Raw genomic sequence first — 17618 nt, 5'->3', positions numbered from 1 at the left:
AGGAAAAGGAAGATGTCTCTCCCTGTTTCATCTGCTTCTAATTTTCTTCCACTCCAATTCTGGTATTTGGAAAGTATTTCATTGTCATAAGACTTGATTCCAAGGTTGGCTGTCCTGCATGGCTATTCAGGTCAGCTGACCATCAGGGTGCAGAAAAATGACACAAGTTTCTCCCTCGTGCTTAATGAGGGTCATACCTAAAGGACACTGAAGGCCCCCTGATGACAAGGACAAAACAACTTGGAAATCATCCTTGGAAATGCACGAGCGAATGCCAATGTAAAAATTACCAGGCAGGACTCAAGTGACATCTGAGCCATTGCATCCTTGAGCTTCTGGATATCATGAATACATGATTGATAGAACGGGGACAAATCTTGAATGACGATGTTGGATCTATAGGGCTTATGGCCCCTCCTGGGTGATGTACCTTTAAGAGACACAAACAAAAACTGCTGAGGAGAGCACCAGGTTTGTATGAGCAGACTGGAGAGTAACAGGGTTAGGTGCCAATATGTAGGGTCTGAGAACATAAAGTTCAGGAAACCTCTACAGAGCACTAACTGTATGCCAAGCAGCCATGCCCCTGGCATTCCCTCAGTGGGCATATTCAGTGACTGAAATCAGTTGGTTTGAATTCCCCATGAGCTCACTTTATGAGTTTTAAGATAAAAGCTTAGGAAATGACTTTTCATTTTTCTCCTGGGAAACTCTGTGATTTCAGATTCAGAACATGGCCAGCAAGAGAGCTGTTCATAGGAGGATGGAGCTGCACTGTGGAGAGCCCTCCTCTATTGACCTCAAGCGAACTTCTGACCCATCTGATGTTCCCCCTCTGCCAGCATTCATGATGCTGGAGCTCAACACCTCTATGAACCTCTGCCAGGTGATTTTCCATCCTAAGTGGTTCCTGCCTAGTGCTATCCACACCTCTGTACAGAGCACCAAGGTCAGGGATGAAGCCTCATGACCTCATCAAACAATTTAATCAAATGACCTCATTGAGTGAGCACTAAATGTTGGTGGCAGCAAGTCAACAAAATGATAAAAATTACCATCACCATCAACACCACCATCATGACCAACACCACCATCATTACCATCACCATGGTCGTCATCATCATCATTGCCATCATCACCATCATCATCACTACCCATCATCGTCATCATCATTGTTGCCACTGCCACCATTATAATCATGACCCATCATCATCATCATTGTTGCCACCACCACCATCATCATCATGACCCATCATTATCATCATCATTGCCACCACCACCATAATCACCATCTGCCATCATCATCATCATCATCATTGTCATCATGACATTACTATCATCACCATCATCACTACCACCATCACCACCATCAATACCATCGCTATCATCATCCTTATATTAACAACAGCAAAGACATATCAAGCAGCTACTACATATGAGGAACTGAGCACTTGGCATATGCTATCTCATTTAATCTTCACAATGTTAGGAGATGGTTAATACTATTTTCACTGAGACACAGAGAAGACAAGCAAGTTGCCCAAGTTCAACAGCTAATACTAAAGGAAGCTGAGAATTTGAAGGAAAGCAGTGAGTCTTACCTGTTAATCTAAACTGTGAGATATCCCAATTACAAGAAATCTGCAATTGATTGCTCATAGAGGGATCCATTGACAATCCCAGCAGATATTCCATGTAAAGTTAGTTCTTGAGGGATTTCATAGTGTCCTGAATTACCACCCACTTACCACTTCTGTGCCCATCAATGCCTATGCTACAAATAAACAGGAAAATGGAACATGCCCCCAACAAACATTTCTCTACAGAAGCAAAAATAAAACTCACAAATCCCAAAACCTGATTCCAAAGTTTCTTCTTAGGTCCAACTTAGCGAATATTTCATATCACTTTCTAAATTCCAAATTCCAGATTCCAGATATTCCCAGTAAGGAGGGGGAAAATCTGGGTGTGTTCAAAATGACAAGGTCTAGAGTCTCCAGCAGCTTTACCTGCCCTGGACACTGGCAACCCTCTCTGTGGAGCACTTTTGTTGGGTATAATAATGCCTGAATTGACAGAAGATTCTTAGGGCCCAAGCCCTGTATTTTTATGTTCAATGATGATTCACTGAATGCTCATAGCAACTGCTTCAGATAAATATTTCTAAACTTTGATTCTTCTGGTGTGGAAAAGGAGACCAAAAGAGAAGAGATCTTTCCTGTAGTCACACATGGAGTTGTAGTTTCAAAGCAGGTGCTGCTAACCACAGTGATGCGTGACTTCCTGGTCCACAGTTCTAGGGGCCCCAACACCGCTCCTGCTTCTTTAAATTATGTCTGAAAAATGTAAACAGTGGTCACATGCCACAAAGATTTGGGGACCCAAGTCTATATCTGAACACTGCCAAAACAAGCAGAATTCAGGGGAGGTCAGCCCTCTTCCCCTCTACTCTTTCCATCCAGGGAAGCTTAAACAGTTCAGGTTTACTTTCTCTTCAATTTCCTCCACCTGAAAGTTCCAGATAAGAAGATTATGCAGCCAGTTCTCAGAAGCCTGAGCAAATAGCTAACCTTATGTATCACTCACTAGCCAGTTCTTCCCAGTGTCTAACTCAAATTGCTCCTGCTTAGGTATAATTCACTTATGTAGTATCAGCTGGGTTGTGATAGACCCAGCTAAGGGAATCACATCAGCATTGCCTTTCTTCCCTTCGCCTTGGTTTTGAAACTGAGGACACTGTATGGCCCTAAGAAGGGCTACTGTAAACTGCTTTCCTCCCTTCCCTGCAAACTGGCATCACTTTCCAGAATCAACATTTCTCTACATTAGAAGCAAACACACTTATTTTCCCCCTTTTAAATTTGCTTTGCTAAACAAATTAATCTAGCACCAGATTATATTATGAAGAACCATAAATCTTTTCCAAGATAAGCATCTGTCGAGTTGGATTAGCAACATCCAATGTACTGTGAATTAATTTGCTAAGCCTTATAATGTTGTCCCGGGCGTTTAACTTTAGTAATAACAAATGTAATTTGGAATAAATGGGAACTTGTTTTCTCATCCATGTCTATATAGTAAGTGACGTATACAGAGAAGGTGACAGTAAATGATAGGAGCACCGAATTCCATTATGATGATGGCTTGTGAGTTTATTGAGGTAAAAATGTTTTGTAAACTGCTCACTGGTGCCTGACATACAGATGATGAACTGTGGGCCTGAATGTCTGGAGATTCCTGAAAGAGTCTATTTGAGAGGCAACCTATGCAGATCCTCCAGAACTTCCCTAGGTGTTCACACTCATTGTACCCACACCTGGGTCCAGCCCTGGCCCTTGGCATTGGTATAAAGCTCAGGTTCTGCTTTTATAGATACATTGTTCTCTGCAGGAGAGGAGCTCATAATAAAAACTACAGGTTCTCTTGTGCAGGGGAAGGAAAGATATCACAGGTGGAAGGACAAAATCAGCCTGTCCCATGAAAACCTATCAAACTACTGACCACTGCCTGCTTGCACAAGGTAAGGAAGAGCCATAGTCAGGACACAGAATCTAGTGTCCTGGTGCCAGGGACACCATGCCAAGTGCACTGCAGATGAACTCTGAAGAGCAGTTCTCTTCCTTCCCCTTGACACCAAAGAGGCTTATGTGACTCCTGTAGAGCCCAGACCCTTGCGAGTGTAGAGAAGCAAGCCACAAGGAGGCTGCATAGCACCCTTATCCCTTTGGATCTGATGCTGTAGAACTGCATCCTATTTCACAAAGATAGCAAACACTGCTGTGTTTGGCTAGGATGTGCATGCACAGACCCAAGTTATGAACTTGCAAGTCATCTAGAGCATGGAGCCACAGCCTGCTAACAGAGGCAGAGGAAGCTGGAGGCAGGGGGAATGGCAGTGGGGCTGGGGCTCTGCTCTCTCCCTAGGCCCACAATGACCCTGGAACATGCTGGTACAGGCTGCCAGTGCTGTGGTCTCCTCCTTTTGAAACAACTGGAGGTCAAAGTACAGAAGGAAAAAGAAAAGCAAAACTTCGGGAAGGAGATAGTTCAAAGCCAAGGAACTGTGATTGTCTGCATGCAGCGAGAATAACAGCAGCAGCAGAACTCAAAGTCATTTGTTCTGATCTTTGTCCTCCAAATACCCTCCTAACCTGTCCCTAAGGAAAAGAACTCTGAAACCCGAGTTGTTGTTTGCAGAGCACCGGCATTCTTCCTGTTACCAGCTTCTCCTGGTATTTAAGGCCTTTCTGAATCCAAGGTCAATCTGGCAGCTACCCAACCCTAGCCTATAGGGCCCACATCTTTGCCAGTGTTTGAAGACTTCACATAGCCCCTGAACCCTATCATGAGATGTGCCTGCATCTCACTCCCTAGGCTAATCCCAGAGATGAAGTTCTGATTCTAGATGTGTGGCTCTGTGTCCAGCATGGTTCAGCTGGTCTCTAACAGAGGCACGGTATGTACAATACCCACTTTAGGCAGACACTAAGGAGAGAAGCCCTCCCTTCTCACATCTGCCCTCCTTCTAGAGCACAGCTTGTATACATGTGCAGTTCACAGATACATGACACTCCATCTGTCCCCTAGGACTCACTCAACTCTTGGCCCTTGGTCACTGTTTTAGGCTCCACCACTGAGAAATGAAGAGAACCACAAAGTAACTTCACCTCTGGAACATCTAACACCCCTCCCAAGCCACGCCTCAAGTCCCTCACATCAACAAAACGGGAACTAGAAAGGAGATGGCCATACCTGAGCTCTCCCCCAGAATCCTTGGGGGCTTGATGTCTTTCCCATTGTTGCTGGGACTGGTGGAAGGCTCTGTTGTGCTAACCCCAATGGGGATCCTTTTCCGGGGATCCAGGGACTCAGTGAACCCCTTAGTCTGCAGAGTCATGGAGGTGGCTGCGGTGGTGGTGGTGGTAGTGGTGGCAGCCACAGTTGTCTTCCGTGTTTGTAAGATGGAGACTGTAGTAGGACCATAAATGCCCGGAAAAGTGTTGGACTCCAGGGCTTCCTCATCCCCCGTGGGCCCCCAGGCAATGAACTCCGTCTCTGTGGTGGGCCTGCCGCCTCTGAAGCGAAAGCTGCTGAAACCGCCCCCCTGCAGGTGCCGCTTCCCCCTCCTTAGGAGGCTCTGCTGTTCGGGGGCCCCACCAGCCGCTAAGGAGGATGAGGATGAGGAGGGGGCAGCCAGGGAAGGGCTGGATTTGGCAGCAGCAGGGGGTTTGGCAAGCCCACCTTTGGGCACAAGGGCGGCCACTTGCTCCCTGGGTCTGTGAGCCCGCCTGGTGCGGGTTGTCTGCATCTGCCCATGAAGCCGCTGTTCCACACGAGGCGGCCGGGGGCTCCAGGCAGGCATGGGGATCCGCGCTGGCTGTCCACTTCTGAGTCTCCACAACCGGGGGGGCCGGGGCGAGGGACGTGGCAGAAGCCGGAATTCAGGGCCCGGGCCCAGGGACTCGCAGGTGGGGAAATCCACAGCGAGCTGAAACATGGCTATAAGTATCCAAGCATGGCTTCCAAGGGCGTAGCCCGGCCAGCGGATGGACATGGAGCTGTGTGAGAAAGAGAGGAAAGTCAGTGAGCTGCGCGAGGGGGTGCCGCCAGGGCATGCTTCGCTACCCCACCACGACAACAGGACACTCTGCTGCTGTAGAAAGGGCTCATACCAACTTCAAAAGGGAAACAAAACCCTTGTTACCTCACTTCAAAGGCCAGCTCAGGTGCAGTTTATTCATCAGCATCTTAAAAAAAAACAGCACCAGTCTCATGTTTATGGAAAACTGTCTTCTCTGCACCCTCCACACCTGGGAAACTTGCAAGGCATGTGGCCACTTGATAACCAAATGGTCTATTTCAAGGAAGAAAAAACGGAGTCTTTGAAGCCTCCAGCATCAGCCCAGACCAGATGGACTTAAAGACTGCCAATACCCCCGCCTCCCTTTCTTTTGCTAATAATAATCCAAAGGCACCACTATGAGACAGGGGCAGAGAAAGCCAAGGCCTCCACCTTGGATCCCAGAGACAGGGACTTTTCTCTACATACTGCAAGTGACCCTCTTTTTCTGAGTCCAGAGAAGACAGAGGTTTGAGTGTGATTCGCCCAATCAGATAATATATGGGTATTAAGGGCATCCCTGAGAACCTGCCACCTGCCATGTACTCTGAAAACATCACCTGCTTCCCTCTGCCCCTGGTTCCCTCAGGTCCCAGCTGAGTAGACAGCATGTAAAGCAGGCTTATATGCTACAAACGGGAAACTTCTTTTTTTGGTTGCTGGATTTCACTCAGGGAAACGAGATCTGCTCTGGATGAGCTGAAAGTTTATCAACACCCAAGTGTTGGTTCTGTTAACATTTCTGCTCCCCTATTTACCTTCAGTGCAGGTGCCCTTTGAAGCCCTGTTATCTGCCTCAGCTCCAGGGAAGGCATAACCTGGTGGGTGAGTGAGGAGGCCTCTCAGCAAGGCTGAGCTGCAAAGGTGAAGTCAGGAGGCAGGAGTATCCTGGGAGTCCCCACCTGGTCCCAGCAGCGCAGCTTTGTTGCCTGGCCTGGAATTGCTTCTAGACTGGTGACCGCTCCAGAGTCACGTGAAAATCCAGAACACAGCAAAGAGCCACGTGGAAGGGCTCAGAGGGTCCACGCCTACGTTCCCTCTTCCCCCAGCATAGATAATTGAGGCCTGATTATAGGTGTCATTCAAAGTCAGTTCTTGTCACCAACCTCCCATCTGAAAGTTAAAATGAATCCTAAAATTTTAATGACTATTGCAGGTGGGGGTGGGCAAGAGTGTTCAGGTGTGCTAAGCCATCAGCCTGAAAAGCTGCTCAAAACTCAGCCTAGGAAAGCCAGTGCGATCGTTTCTCTCAGTAAGTCATTATCACTTTAAAAAGGAATGAATCAGTATGTGTGTGTGTCAAAGTGAGTCTGTGTATACACAGCTGCGAGTGTGTAAGTAGGTGTGTTGGGTGTATGTGTGTTGGAATGTGACCGTGTCTGTGAGTATACAAGTGTGCATCAGCATGAGTGTACCAGTGTGTCAGCATGCGGGAGTGAAGATGTATCGGAGTATGTTCACAACTGTGAGAGACTGAGTGTAAGCAATCACCAATGTGTCAGTGTGTGCATCTTTGTGTGTCCACATGTGTGAGGATGAGTGAAAGTGAATCTGTGTGTGTACGAGGGTATGAGTGGGTATGCAACAGTAACTATGTGTGAGTGTGTCCGTGTGTGCCCACTCCTTGTTCCACGCTAAAACCAGGTGTTTGGGTCTGACTCCCACTGATACTTGGGAAAGTGTTGGTCTCTTGGGTCATCAGGACGCTGAGAGAAACTCATGTTAATGGGTGCTAATTACCAAAAACAACTAATCCCCAAATAATAGGGCCCCAATTTTTAATCAGAATGAAAGTGCTTTGCAGCAGAAATTAGGATCCTCTCATTATGCTAATGCCTCTGCACTGGGTTTCTACCGGTGTGCGACTTCTCTGCACCAGCAGCCAAGCTTGCTGGAGGGACCCGATCCATTGTCACTACATGGAGGAATTTAAGTCAGCATGAAAGTCCTCCAAACACACACAAGGGTGGTTCCTCTGTGGTTGCATGTTATCCAGTGAGAATGGGCGATGGTTTAGAACCTCTGATTGTCCCACTACCTGCGCATCTGGAGGAGTGCCTGGACGCCAAGAAAATGAGATTCTGCTCTGAGCAGAAAAGGGACCTCACTAGGGCCTATGAGGGATCACGGAGCACCTCCAGGACTTCCTGCACCCTAACAGGCCCCATAGAGACCTACGAGGCCTCAGTGAGCACAACTAGGTACTACCAGACAGGGTGAATCAAAATCAGACAAGCAAAGCTCCCTGCCATCAATATCTGGAGAAATATTGCCCCAGGAAATTAAAGCCACAGTACTTAGGCCTGAGCTGTCCTCTCCAGCATAACTTCACATACAGGATAGTTTTGAGATTTTTCAGTCAAGGGCTGTAATTGGTTGCCATAGAAACCCCTCATTTCCAAGACACCCAGCTGTTATGCATAAAAACCAAGGGACTGCAACAATGGCAGGGAGAAGTTGATTTGTTTTTCCCTTTCAAGTTCAGTTTCTTCCTTCTTGAAGTGATTGATTTGTTCAGAGGGAAAATAAAAGGGCAGGTGATAAGCCAGACACAGGCCCCTCCCTACCCCCAGAGCACTGAGTGCTGTGGGGGGGAAAAGCCCTTCCTACAAGGAAGTTGGAGCTGCAGGGGGCCCGCCTACAAGGTCCTGGAAGCTTGGGAAACTTCCTGGTGAAAGACTGTATCTTTTTTTTTTTTTTTTGAAAGACTGTATCTTGACAAAAGGTGGATTTGGCTATACCTCAAAAGACCCTGTGAGTAGTAACAAGGGTCCCATCTCTGCATCCTTCCCACTGACTGGCTTTGTAATCAGCCAGAACCTCACCTCAGGAATATTCTGACACTGCTCAGCAGAGGGCTAGGGGCCAACATGACTCTCTTTTCATCTTTAAGAGGTTTGGGGAAAGTTCCATCCCAGGAAGACATCCACAGTACTGGCATCCACTCCCCAAGATGGCAGGAGACCCCACAGATCTGCAGGCTGGAGTCCGTGCAGCTCAGCTGCTGACCACACCATGAAACCTCAGAGTTGTGTGAGCATATGCTCATTAAAGAAGTGGCGAAGGTGTCAGCTCTCCCCAAATCCCTGGGGCATCCACAGGCCCCTTAAGAACATGCCACCCACTTAGTACCCACAAGAAGAGCTACAAGCAAAAAGATAGGCAATACCGAGTGTTGGTGAGGATATGGGGAGATGGAAGCCTCAGATGCTGTTGATGGGAGTGTAAGATGGGGCTGCCACAATGCAGCCTTAAACACAGAGTGACCATGGACCCAGCACTTCCACTCACGTATGAGCATCTGCCCACGCAAAAACCTGCACATGAACACCCACAGCAGCATCATTCACAGAAATCAGAAATGGAAGAAACCCAAGTGTTTGTCCATCAATGGAAGACTGGATAAACAAAATGTAGCATAACTACACAAGGGAATATTAGTCAGCCATATAAATGAAGGCAGTACCGATCCATGTGAATGAACTCTGAAAACATTGTATGAACTCAAAGAAACCTTGTATGGCTACACACAAGGCAACACATTGTATGACCTCATGTATAGGAAAAAGCCCAGAGTAGGCAAATCCATAGAGATAGATTCATGGTCGCCAGAAGCCAGGGAGGAAGTGACTGCTGAAGGGAGTGAGGTTTCTTGAAGGGGTGATAAAATGTTCTGGGATTGGGACCAGCAGTTAGTGTAATGGCTATGTCGCTGGACTCCCATGTAGTCAGACTGGAATTTGCATCCTGGACCCGGTGGCTTAAAACTCATGCCAGGCACGTGTGCGTGCATGCCCAAGATCCCGAGAGGAGAATGGAGGAGAAGGGATTGTGGTGTGGCCATCCCCACTCAGGGGTGATTTCTCGCTTTCTGTCTCTCTGTCTCTCTCTGGTGAGTGCATGTACCCTATAGCAAAAACCTCTCCAAAAAAAAAAGTTCTGGGATTGATTGTGGTGGTGGCAATGGCTGCAAAACTCTATGAATACACTAAAACCAATGACTTCTATACTTTTACAAGATGAGTTTTATGGGCTCAATGAAAATAAAAGGGAACATGCAAAGAAGGGGCTGTGTGCAAGGATATAGGAGTGGGATGATGTGGGGTGAATTCATTGCATAGCACCTGACCCAGGAGACTGGCACTGGTAGGTGGGAAGAAGGCCAGAGTCAACCCTCTGAGCTATAGGCACTTGGCAATGAAGGCCAGAGTCAGCCCTCTGAGCTATAGGCACTTGGCAATGAACAGGCAGCCCAGGCTTTCAGGTCTGTTCACACCATCCTTGCTGGGACTCTCGGAAGTGAACCAACCCCCTGCCCATGTGCCTGGTGACCCCCATCCACACCCTGCAGGTAGAGTCCCAGGGCAGCTCTTGCTCAGCAGTCTCCAGCCCATACTGTTGAAAAGAAGAACAAACACCCTAGCCACTCCCTGACCAACTGCTTCTAAATACTGTTCTATCTCACTTTATTTTCTAGTTTGCAGCTTCCTTGCTTCTCTTCCTTTTAAATTTTTATTGAAATCTTTTTTACCCAAGAACAGTTTAATAAGATTCAGTAAATTGAGATTCAATTCACTATCTTTTGTGTATTTTCTTCACAGAAGAAAATCACTGTCAATTAAGGGAGACAAAGACATCTCCTCTACTTAAAGTTGCATCTTTCCTGAGCTAGGAGTTTGCACATCACCTCCTGAGAGCAGCTGGCTTCTTGGTGGTGAAAAGTGGCTGGGTGGGAGCACTGAGAAAATGCAACCCAGAGGACATCCCAGATCTTCAGGAAGGAGGAGATCTCAGAGCTGTCCAACAGGTGGCTAGTCCATCCCAGCCCTGCCACAGCATCTGCTTCTGGTCTTGTCATTCCGTTGTTCTGGGAACAAGACTGATGGAGAAGCTAGCCAGAGCCTGAGCTTGCTGCTTTTGCTTTGCAAGCCCTAGCTTTCCCGTCATTCATTGGAGAGGACTGGAACAGGTGGTCTCTGGAGTCTTCTCTTCCTCTTCTAAGAAAGCCCATGATTCTGTGATCAATAATTCAATAGGGCCCGGCCAGAAAAGTTTCCAAGGAAGAGGCAGAATACACTGATAAGCTTTTTCTAGGACGTAAGTGGATTTCTGTGAGTCCATCTTCTTCTGCAGAAGTGCCCCACCCCTGCACGGATGTCCTTCCACCTGAGGTCTCCCTGGGACCTCCTGCTGAGCCTTCCAATCCTGGCATGACTCATGTCCAGATGCTCCTGATTCCACCCCACTTGTGATGGTTTGCTTAAATAAACTTTCCATTTCAGAATATTTTTAGAGTTACACAAAAATTGCCAAAGAGTGGTACTCCACTTCTAACGTAACACCTCATGTCACAAAGGTACACTTGCCACAACCAAGGAACCCACGAGGGTGTATTACTATTAATAAATCACACACTTCACTCAGATTTCACTTAGTTCTGACCTAGTATTCCCTTTCTGTTCCAGGGTCCCACATTACATGCTGTCCTGTAGGCTCCTTCTGGCTGGGGAGTTTCTCGGACTTGCCTTATTTTTGATGACCTTGGCAGTTTTGAGGATATTGCTCAGGTCTTTTATAGAATAGCCCTCAACTTGGATTTGGCTATTGTTTTTCTCAAGATTAGAAAGGGGTAATGGTTTTGGGGAGAAAGACCACAGAGACAAGGTGCTATTCTCATCGGATCGCATCCGGGGCACCTGCTGTCAACATGACTCAGCACCATGATGCTGACCTTGATCATCTGGTGGAGGTTATGTTTGCAGGTTTCAACACTGGGAATGTAGCACCACCCCCTTCTATACTCTAAGCTTTGGAAGTGGCTCACTAACCACACTACTCACTCCTAGATAGGGGGAGGGGGAGAGGAAGCAGCATTTTTTTTTTTTTTTTTAACATCTCTTCCAGACTCTCCCATTTGACAACCAAAGCAGGCATGAGGGAATTATGCTGGGAAGTCAAAAGAGGTCACTGTCCCAGAGTGAATGGGGAATAAGGGCACTATTTTCCCTTTCCTTAAAACCTACTTTCAATATTCCAAGTGCTTCTGAGCTTTGGGAAATATATGGGGAGCTGGCAGGGAGGAACCTGAGTCCTTTGGCCTCTCCAGTCCACCGAGGCTGCCTGTGCTCCTCCATGCACTGGGGATTTGCACTCCCTGGTCTATCTCCCAGGTGCTAGAGGGAGCCTGGAAAGGAAATTCCTGAAGATGAATTCTCAGACACATTCAAATCCACCTTTGGATCATAGCAATGGTTCTGCTTTTGCAGACAAGAAACCAAGGGGTGTGGGTTTTGGGTGTGTTTGGAGCTAGCAGCGAGCCTTCTGTGATTGAGGGGACAGTGGTGGCCATGCTCTGCTCTGACCTTTGCCAGACTAAAACTTCAAGTGCACTGGGTCCTTTTCTGTGTGTATTATTTAAGAGATCTTGCCCCAGGGTGCGTGCAATCGCTGGAAAGAGAGATAGACAGACACAGTGAGAGGGAAAGTGAGAAATCACCCACCAAGGTAGATGGCCACAACACTAACCTTTCTGCTTCACTATCCTCCCAGCATCTTGGGCATGCACACATATATGCCTGGTATGATTCTCAAGCCACCAGGTCTGGGACTCGAACTGCAGTTGGCCATGTGGGATTCCAGTGACGTAACCACTGCACCATCTACTGGCCCCTGGGTCCTTTTCTCAACACCCTAACCTCTCCTGAACAAATGCATGTCCCATTAGGAAGAGAAATTTCATGTTTGATATGAAGCAAGATCTCAGTGCCTGGTGCAGAAGTGGCCTTATTATCCCTAAGGTCTCCTTTGATTTCACATTGCACTGAGTTCTCTGCCCTTGACAGAGAGGAAAACCATCCTCCAAACCCAGCAGACTTCCGTTTCTTTCCTCTTCCCACAAGAACCTTTGGCTCCCCCTGCCCAACCCCATAGGTTAATGACCTCAGAAAGCACAAATAGCCTCCCAAAGGATTTCAGAACAGAGACCTACCCTCTCCTACTGAGGGGACACAACCCCTCCAGTCTTGGCCCTCTCAGCCTTGGCTCCGGAAGGGAACACCTACTTTCTTCTGGAAAGCAGTCACTGGTTCAATTTTCCTAATGAAAAAACATTAAGCAGTGATTCATTTTAATGGCATTCCCAGCCTGATGTCATTGTAATGTCCTGTCAGAGCCTCTCCTCGCTCTACCTCATGATTTAATATGATTAAAAATATCCCCTCTTTCAGGAAGGGAGCTCTGGGTTGCCTAGAAGGTTTTCTTCTTCAATAGCCCCAAGCATGTCAGGAGAGCATGGGATGTTTGACTTACACAGAAGCAGCAGTATAGGAATGACTCATCTGTATTGGACAGAAGCCTCCAGAATGATGAGAAGATTTTCTGAATCCCATCCCCAATCTCTGGCTGCTTTCCTTCCCCAGAGCATGGGAGGTCAGCTGGGAGGAGGGGGGGCTCTGGGATCCCCTCAGCACCCCCTGCCCTGGACAGCAGGACTAATTCCCGCTCCCAGGTCAAGGCCCAGGAAGAGCATCAGCCAACAGCCAGCTCTTCTAACTAGGGCCAGCACCTGCAAAGAATGCTCAACTTGCCCACCCTGCTGGCGTGGTTCACTCGCCTCACTGGAATTCACAGGATGTCCTTAACAGTCTGGTCTAGCCCACTCCAAAGCATGTTCCTTGACCAGCTATGCTTGGGACCCCAAGAACAGCTGGGCATCTTATCAAAAGACTCCATGGGCAAGCTTATGTGAGAAGCAATGGGCCAAGCAGGGTCTCTTTTTCAGGAAATGTCTTGCGTATCAGTGGATTGTGTTTTGCAGGCCACACATTACAGAACACTCATCTGATTCTCACGATCTGGAGAACGCTGAGGTGAGACCCACAGATGAAGTGGCCTGATACAGTCATAGCAAGCTGGCCTCGGATCTAGACTCAAAGTCCAGAACACAGGGAACCTATCTCTGTGCTCAAGAACTAGGCCTGGCAACCCTACTCCTTTGGGACCATAAACATAGTAGAGAAACTAGAGCAATACAGGCAACTTCCGTGACCTGAAACCACAGTGGCTCTACTTCTCGAATATGCTGTGTGATGGCTCTGAGCTAGAGGAGCTGGGGGCAGGCTGCACCTCAGCACATGTGCTTCCATCTATTCAGTGGAGATGGAGGGAGTGTGACTGGTGGGAGAGTGGGCCTTAGGGAATGGCTTCACACCTTCTCACGGATCATGATGCTTGTCATAGGAGCATCTAGGTGCATTGCTGGTTCTCATATGGGGACAACTCCCCTCTCCCCAGAGGGCACTCTGCAATGTCTTCAGATATAGCTAGTTGTTGGAGTGCCACCAGCATTTAGTGACAGAGGCCAGGGATGCATCCTACAGGGCAGACGGCCCCTACTACAAAGACTTATCTGGCCCCAAACATCCAGAGGGCTGAGCTTAGGAAACCCTGTTACATAGGCATAGTTTGCTGGTCAGGTAGGAATCATCATCTCATCTTCAAGAGGAAAGAGTCTTGGAGAAGACACAGTGCTTCATAACCAACCCAAACACTCCACAAGGACACGGCCAGAGGATCCACAAGGGGGCTATGCATCTTGACACCTGCTAATCGTGTGAGCTTGAGCAGTCTAAGTAACTGTTCTATGCCTCAGTTCCCCCACCTGTAAAACAGAATGAATAAACCCATTGCAGGGGTATTCTAGGAACTACATGGTAAATATTTTAAGCCTGGCTCTTTCTTTTCTTTTAATTAATTTTACTTAACTTTTTTAATCCATTTATTTATTTATTTTAATTTGACCAGAGAGTGTGAGAGAGAGAAAGAAAGCCACCAGGTCCCATGTGGGAGTCCAGGGCCCTTAACCACCACATCATCTGCTGGCCCCAAGCCTGTCTCTTTGTATGTGCGCATACACATATGAGGAATGCCCTATAATTCCTACACTCCTGTCCTGGTCATTGATCAAGTCGAAAGACCCTCTCTCCTTTTGTGGGAGCTCTGGAGCAGGGAATTGGCAGCAACTTTGGGCATGGGGGATGTTGCACGACAGCTTTCGCAGGTGCTTGAAGGAGACTGAAGGATAGCAACGGCGTTCTGGTTGCCTGGGCAACGTGCCCGCAAGTATTCTGGAGGAGTGAAGTGGTGACAAGCAGTGGGTGGGCAGGACGGTGGGTGGGAATGTTCCTGGTCCCTGGGAGTGGGTGCCTGGCTCTGCAACTGAGCCCCTGCTTTCACAGCCCGGTTCCCTTTGCCCCCCACAGCAATTTTACAGCAGGACAGAGGACAGCCCTTCCTGGGCAGGTATCCCGTGAAGTGCCTCTGAGCCCCTTGGGCGCTCTTGCTCAGATACTCTCCCTAGGCAGTAGCTAGGACATTACCAGCAGCTGCCCCAGCTCATCTGCCAGCCAGCCTTGCCAGGACCCTAAGTCACACACACCTCTGTGCAGGTGGAGCAAAGGTCTGAGACAGGGCTCTGGATGAACCTTGCCTTTCTTCACTCTTTCAATCAGACATGATTTGGGTTGGACTAGAACCTGCTACCTGATAACCTCACCCCTCTCCAAGTCTGCTTGGAATAAGGAAGCTTAGGAGGGTCGCAAAAAGGAAAATCAGTTCTGCAAATCCAGGCAGAGGTCCTTATCTCAGCCCTCACACAAGAATTACCAGGGGAAGAAGAGTGAGATCACCAACACTGAGCCCTGGGCCCCATGCTGACCCTCTCCTCAGAGTCTTCGGGGTGGGGGTGGGAAGCCAGATCAGTATGTTTTGGAAGCTCCCCAGATGCATTCAGGGTTGAGAGTTAGGAGTATCTCTCATTCCTCACTCAGGCCCGGTTCAATTCTACTTTATGTTCCTTTTCAACAGTAAATAAAGAATGGAGTGGAAGGAGAGAAAGGTGCCATGGGCAGGCATCATGACTGATCTATCAATAGAAGAGGAGGATCCAGGACAGAGACAATGGCACCATGTGACATGGCCCCTTCTGGAGTCCAGCAGCCCTCAGCCAGGCTGTCAGGCCAGGAAGATGCCCAGGGGAAAGTCCTACGCAAGCACGAGAAGATACAGAACGATCGCACACATGCATATTTAACTATGGAAAGCCAATCTGAAGAGGACTGAACATGGAGAAAAAGGATGGGGTAGGATACTAAAATAAGACCTCACATGGACTGAGCAGTAGCTACGTGCGAGGCACTGAGCTAAGCGTCTCACACGAATTGCCTTGTGTCGTTCTCACGGTAATCCTAGGAGAAGAGCTGCTGTTACTCTCATCTTACAGACGAAAGAAAAACACAAAATAGCAGCTCTTTCTCTGGAAGGAAGTCTCTTAAAAACACAACGGTAAGAAGGTGATGCTTAAGGAGGTAAACATTCAACCACAGGGAGAAACTGGACGTAGGAGGGATGCATTCCTCTAAGATTTCAGGTTTTGCAGATGGCTCTCAGTCCCTGTACACAGAAAGTAAACATCCCTCAGAATATCACCGAGGCTGCTCGTGGTGACAGCGTTGTAACTTATTATTGATAGGCTTGTTTCTGAAATGGGAACTGAGAAGAATAAGTGGCAGGTTATCACCAGCTTCCAAAATACCCATTGAAGTCCCTCTCTCATCTCCATGGGAAATATCTATTTTGGTTTTGTTGCAATTGTTATGTGGTATTTACGAAACTCGGTATGCGTGCCAGGCACTTGTTAAGCCAACGAGGAAGGATGAGAGAAGAGTGAAGGAGGAGCTGCCTCTTGGAACAAAACACATGCCTGTTCATGGGTTTCTAGGATTTGCAGAGACTGGAAAAGAAGAGCTTTGATGGAGGTGGGGATGGGCGAGGCAAGAGGCTAAAGAGAAGTTACTGAGCAAGAAGGTCAAAAGAAAGGCTTGGGGGCAGGTGGGTTTGAGCAGGAAGCACAGCTCCTCACCAAGTTCATTGACCATACAGCCTGGGGCAAGTCTCCTTGCCTCTCTGGGCTCTGGGCTCTGGGTAGGTTTAAAAATAGTAAGATGTTGGCAAAGCCCTTATCAAGGGTCTGACTATGTTTGATAGAAATGAAAAGGAGGTTCTTGATTCTGTCCACAGGAGGCCACAACACCAGAGCAGCTGTGCTCAGTGATGGAGAAGGGCAGACAGCCAAGGGAGCACCAGGAGGGGCGTCACAGGGAGCAGTTAAGGCTTGAGACCGCTTCTTCTCTCCTCTGACCTCCAGGAACACCCCTGGACCATCCTTTAGGAAAAGCTAGGGCAAAGAGCTTCTTTGCTGGGTAAACACCGAGGGGGCTCTACTAGCTAAAGCATAGTGAATTCCTGCATATCAGAGGGCATACTGTGAGAGAGAGAAACAAGATCAGTCACTTAACTCATTGCATTCAAGAGTGGGCATTATAAAGGAGCTGAAATTAGAGAAGCTTGTGGAGGCTCAAAACTTCCCCCAGAAGCATGTTTGATCACTACACAGAGGAAAGGCCACCACTCACAACTGCCAGGGCATGTGGGCCCCTGTAGTCAACTGGGAGTGGGGAGAGGCCAGCCACCTTGAAGTTTCTTCTGAGTCAGCGATTGCTGGATTTCAAGTGGCACAAAGAGGGGGAGTAGGCAGAGCATACCTGGGGTAATTTGGGGACCCCAGAAATCCTCAGATAGCCTTCTCCACACTCTTCTGCCAACACATGACCATCTGGAGTCCTTTACACCTGAGTGAAGGAAGGTCTTTGCAGAGGATCAAGGGCCATGAAACCAAAAACTCATTTGGGGACTTCCATGAAACACTCCTGAGAGTAAACACCCCTGGCACATGCTCTCAGAGGACAAGGCTGTCAGGGGCAGCATGTCTTCCAGCTCAGACCCATTTAACATTCCAGTGTCCATGGTGGGGAACAAAGAAAATGGCGGCTGGGAAACCAGCTGGAATAGCCAGAATACATAAAATCTTCTGCACAAATCATTCAGTGTAGATCATGGTTCCTTCATGTCTCGAACACGTAAGTTTCCATTTCTTCAGCAG

At 48.0% G+C, this 17618-nt stretch overlaps 1 protein-coding gene across 1 annotated transcript in view; it reads right to left on the bottom strand.

The window, feature by feature from the left end:
- Positions 1-17618, bottom strand: part of AJAP1 (adherens junctions associated protein 1) — a 153935-nt gene that overhangs the window by 80389 nt on the left and 55928 nt on the right. The window contains exon 2 of the mRNA XM_006161198.3: positions 4753-5558. Coding sequence (XP_006161260.1) covers positions 4753-5558 — 806 coding nt within the window. The remainder of the gene's footprint in view (positions 1-4752; positions 5559-17618) is intronic.

This window comes from Tupaia chinensis, unplaced genomic scaffold (genome assembly GCF_000334495.1).
Source record: "Tupaia chinensis unplaced genomic scaffold, TupChi_1.0 Scaffold138365_1, whole genome shotgun sequence".
NCBI classification, from domain to species: Eukaryota; Metazoa; Chordata; class Mammalia; order Scandentia; family Tupaiidae; genus Tupaia; species Tupaia belangeri.
The sequence above is the reverse complement of the archived record's forward strand: the minus strand, read 5'-3'. Positions and strand labels throughout refer to the sequence as shown.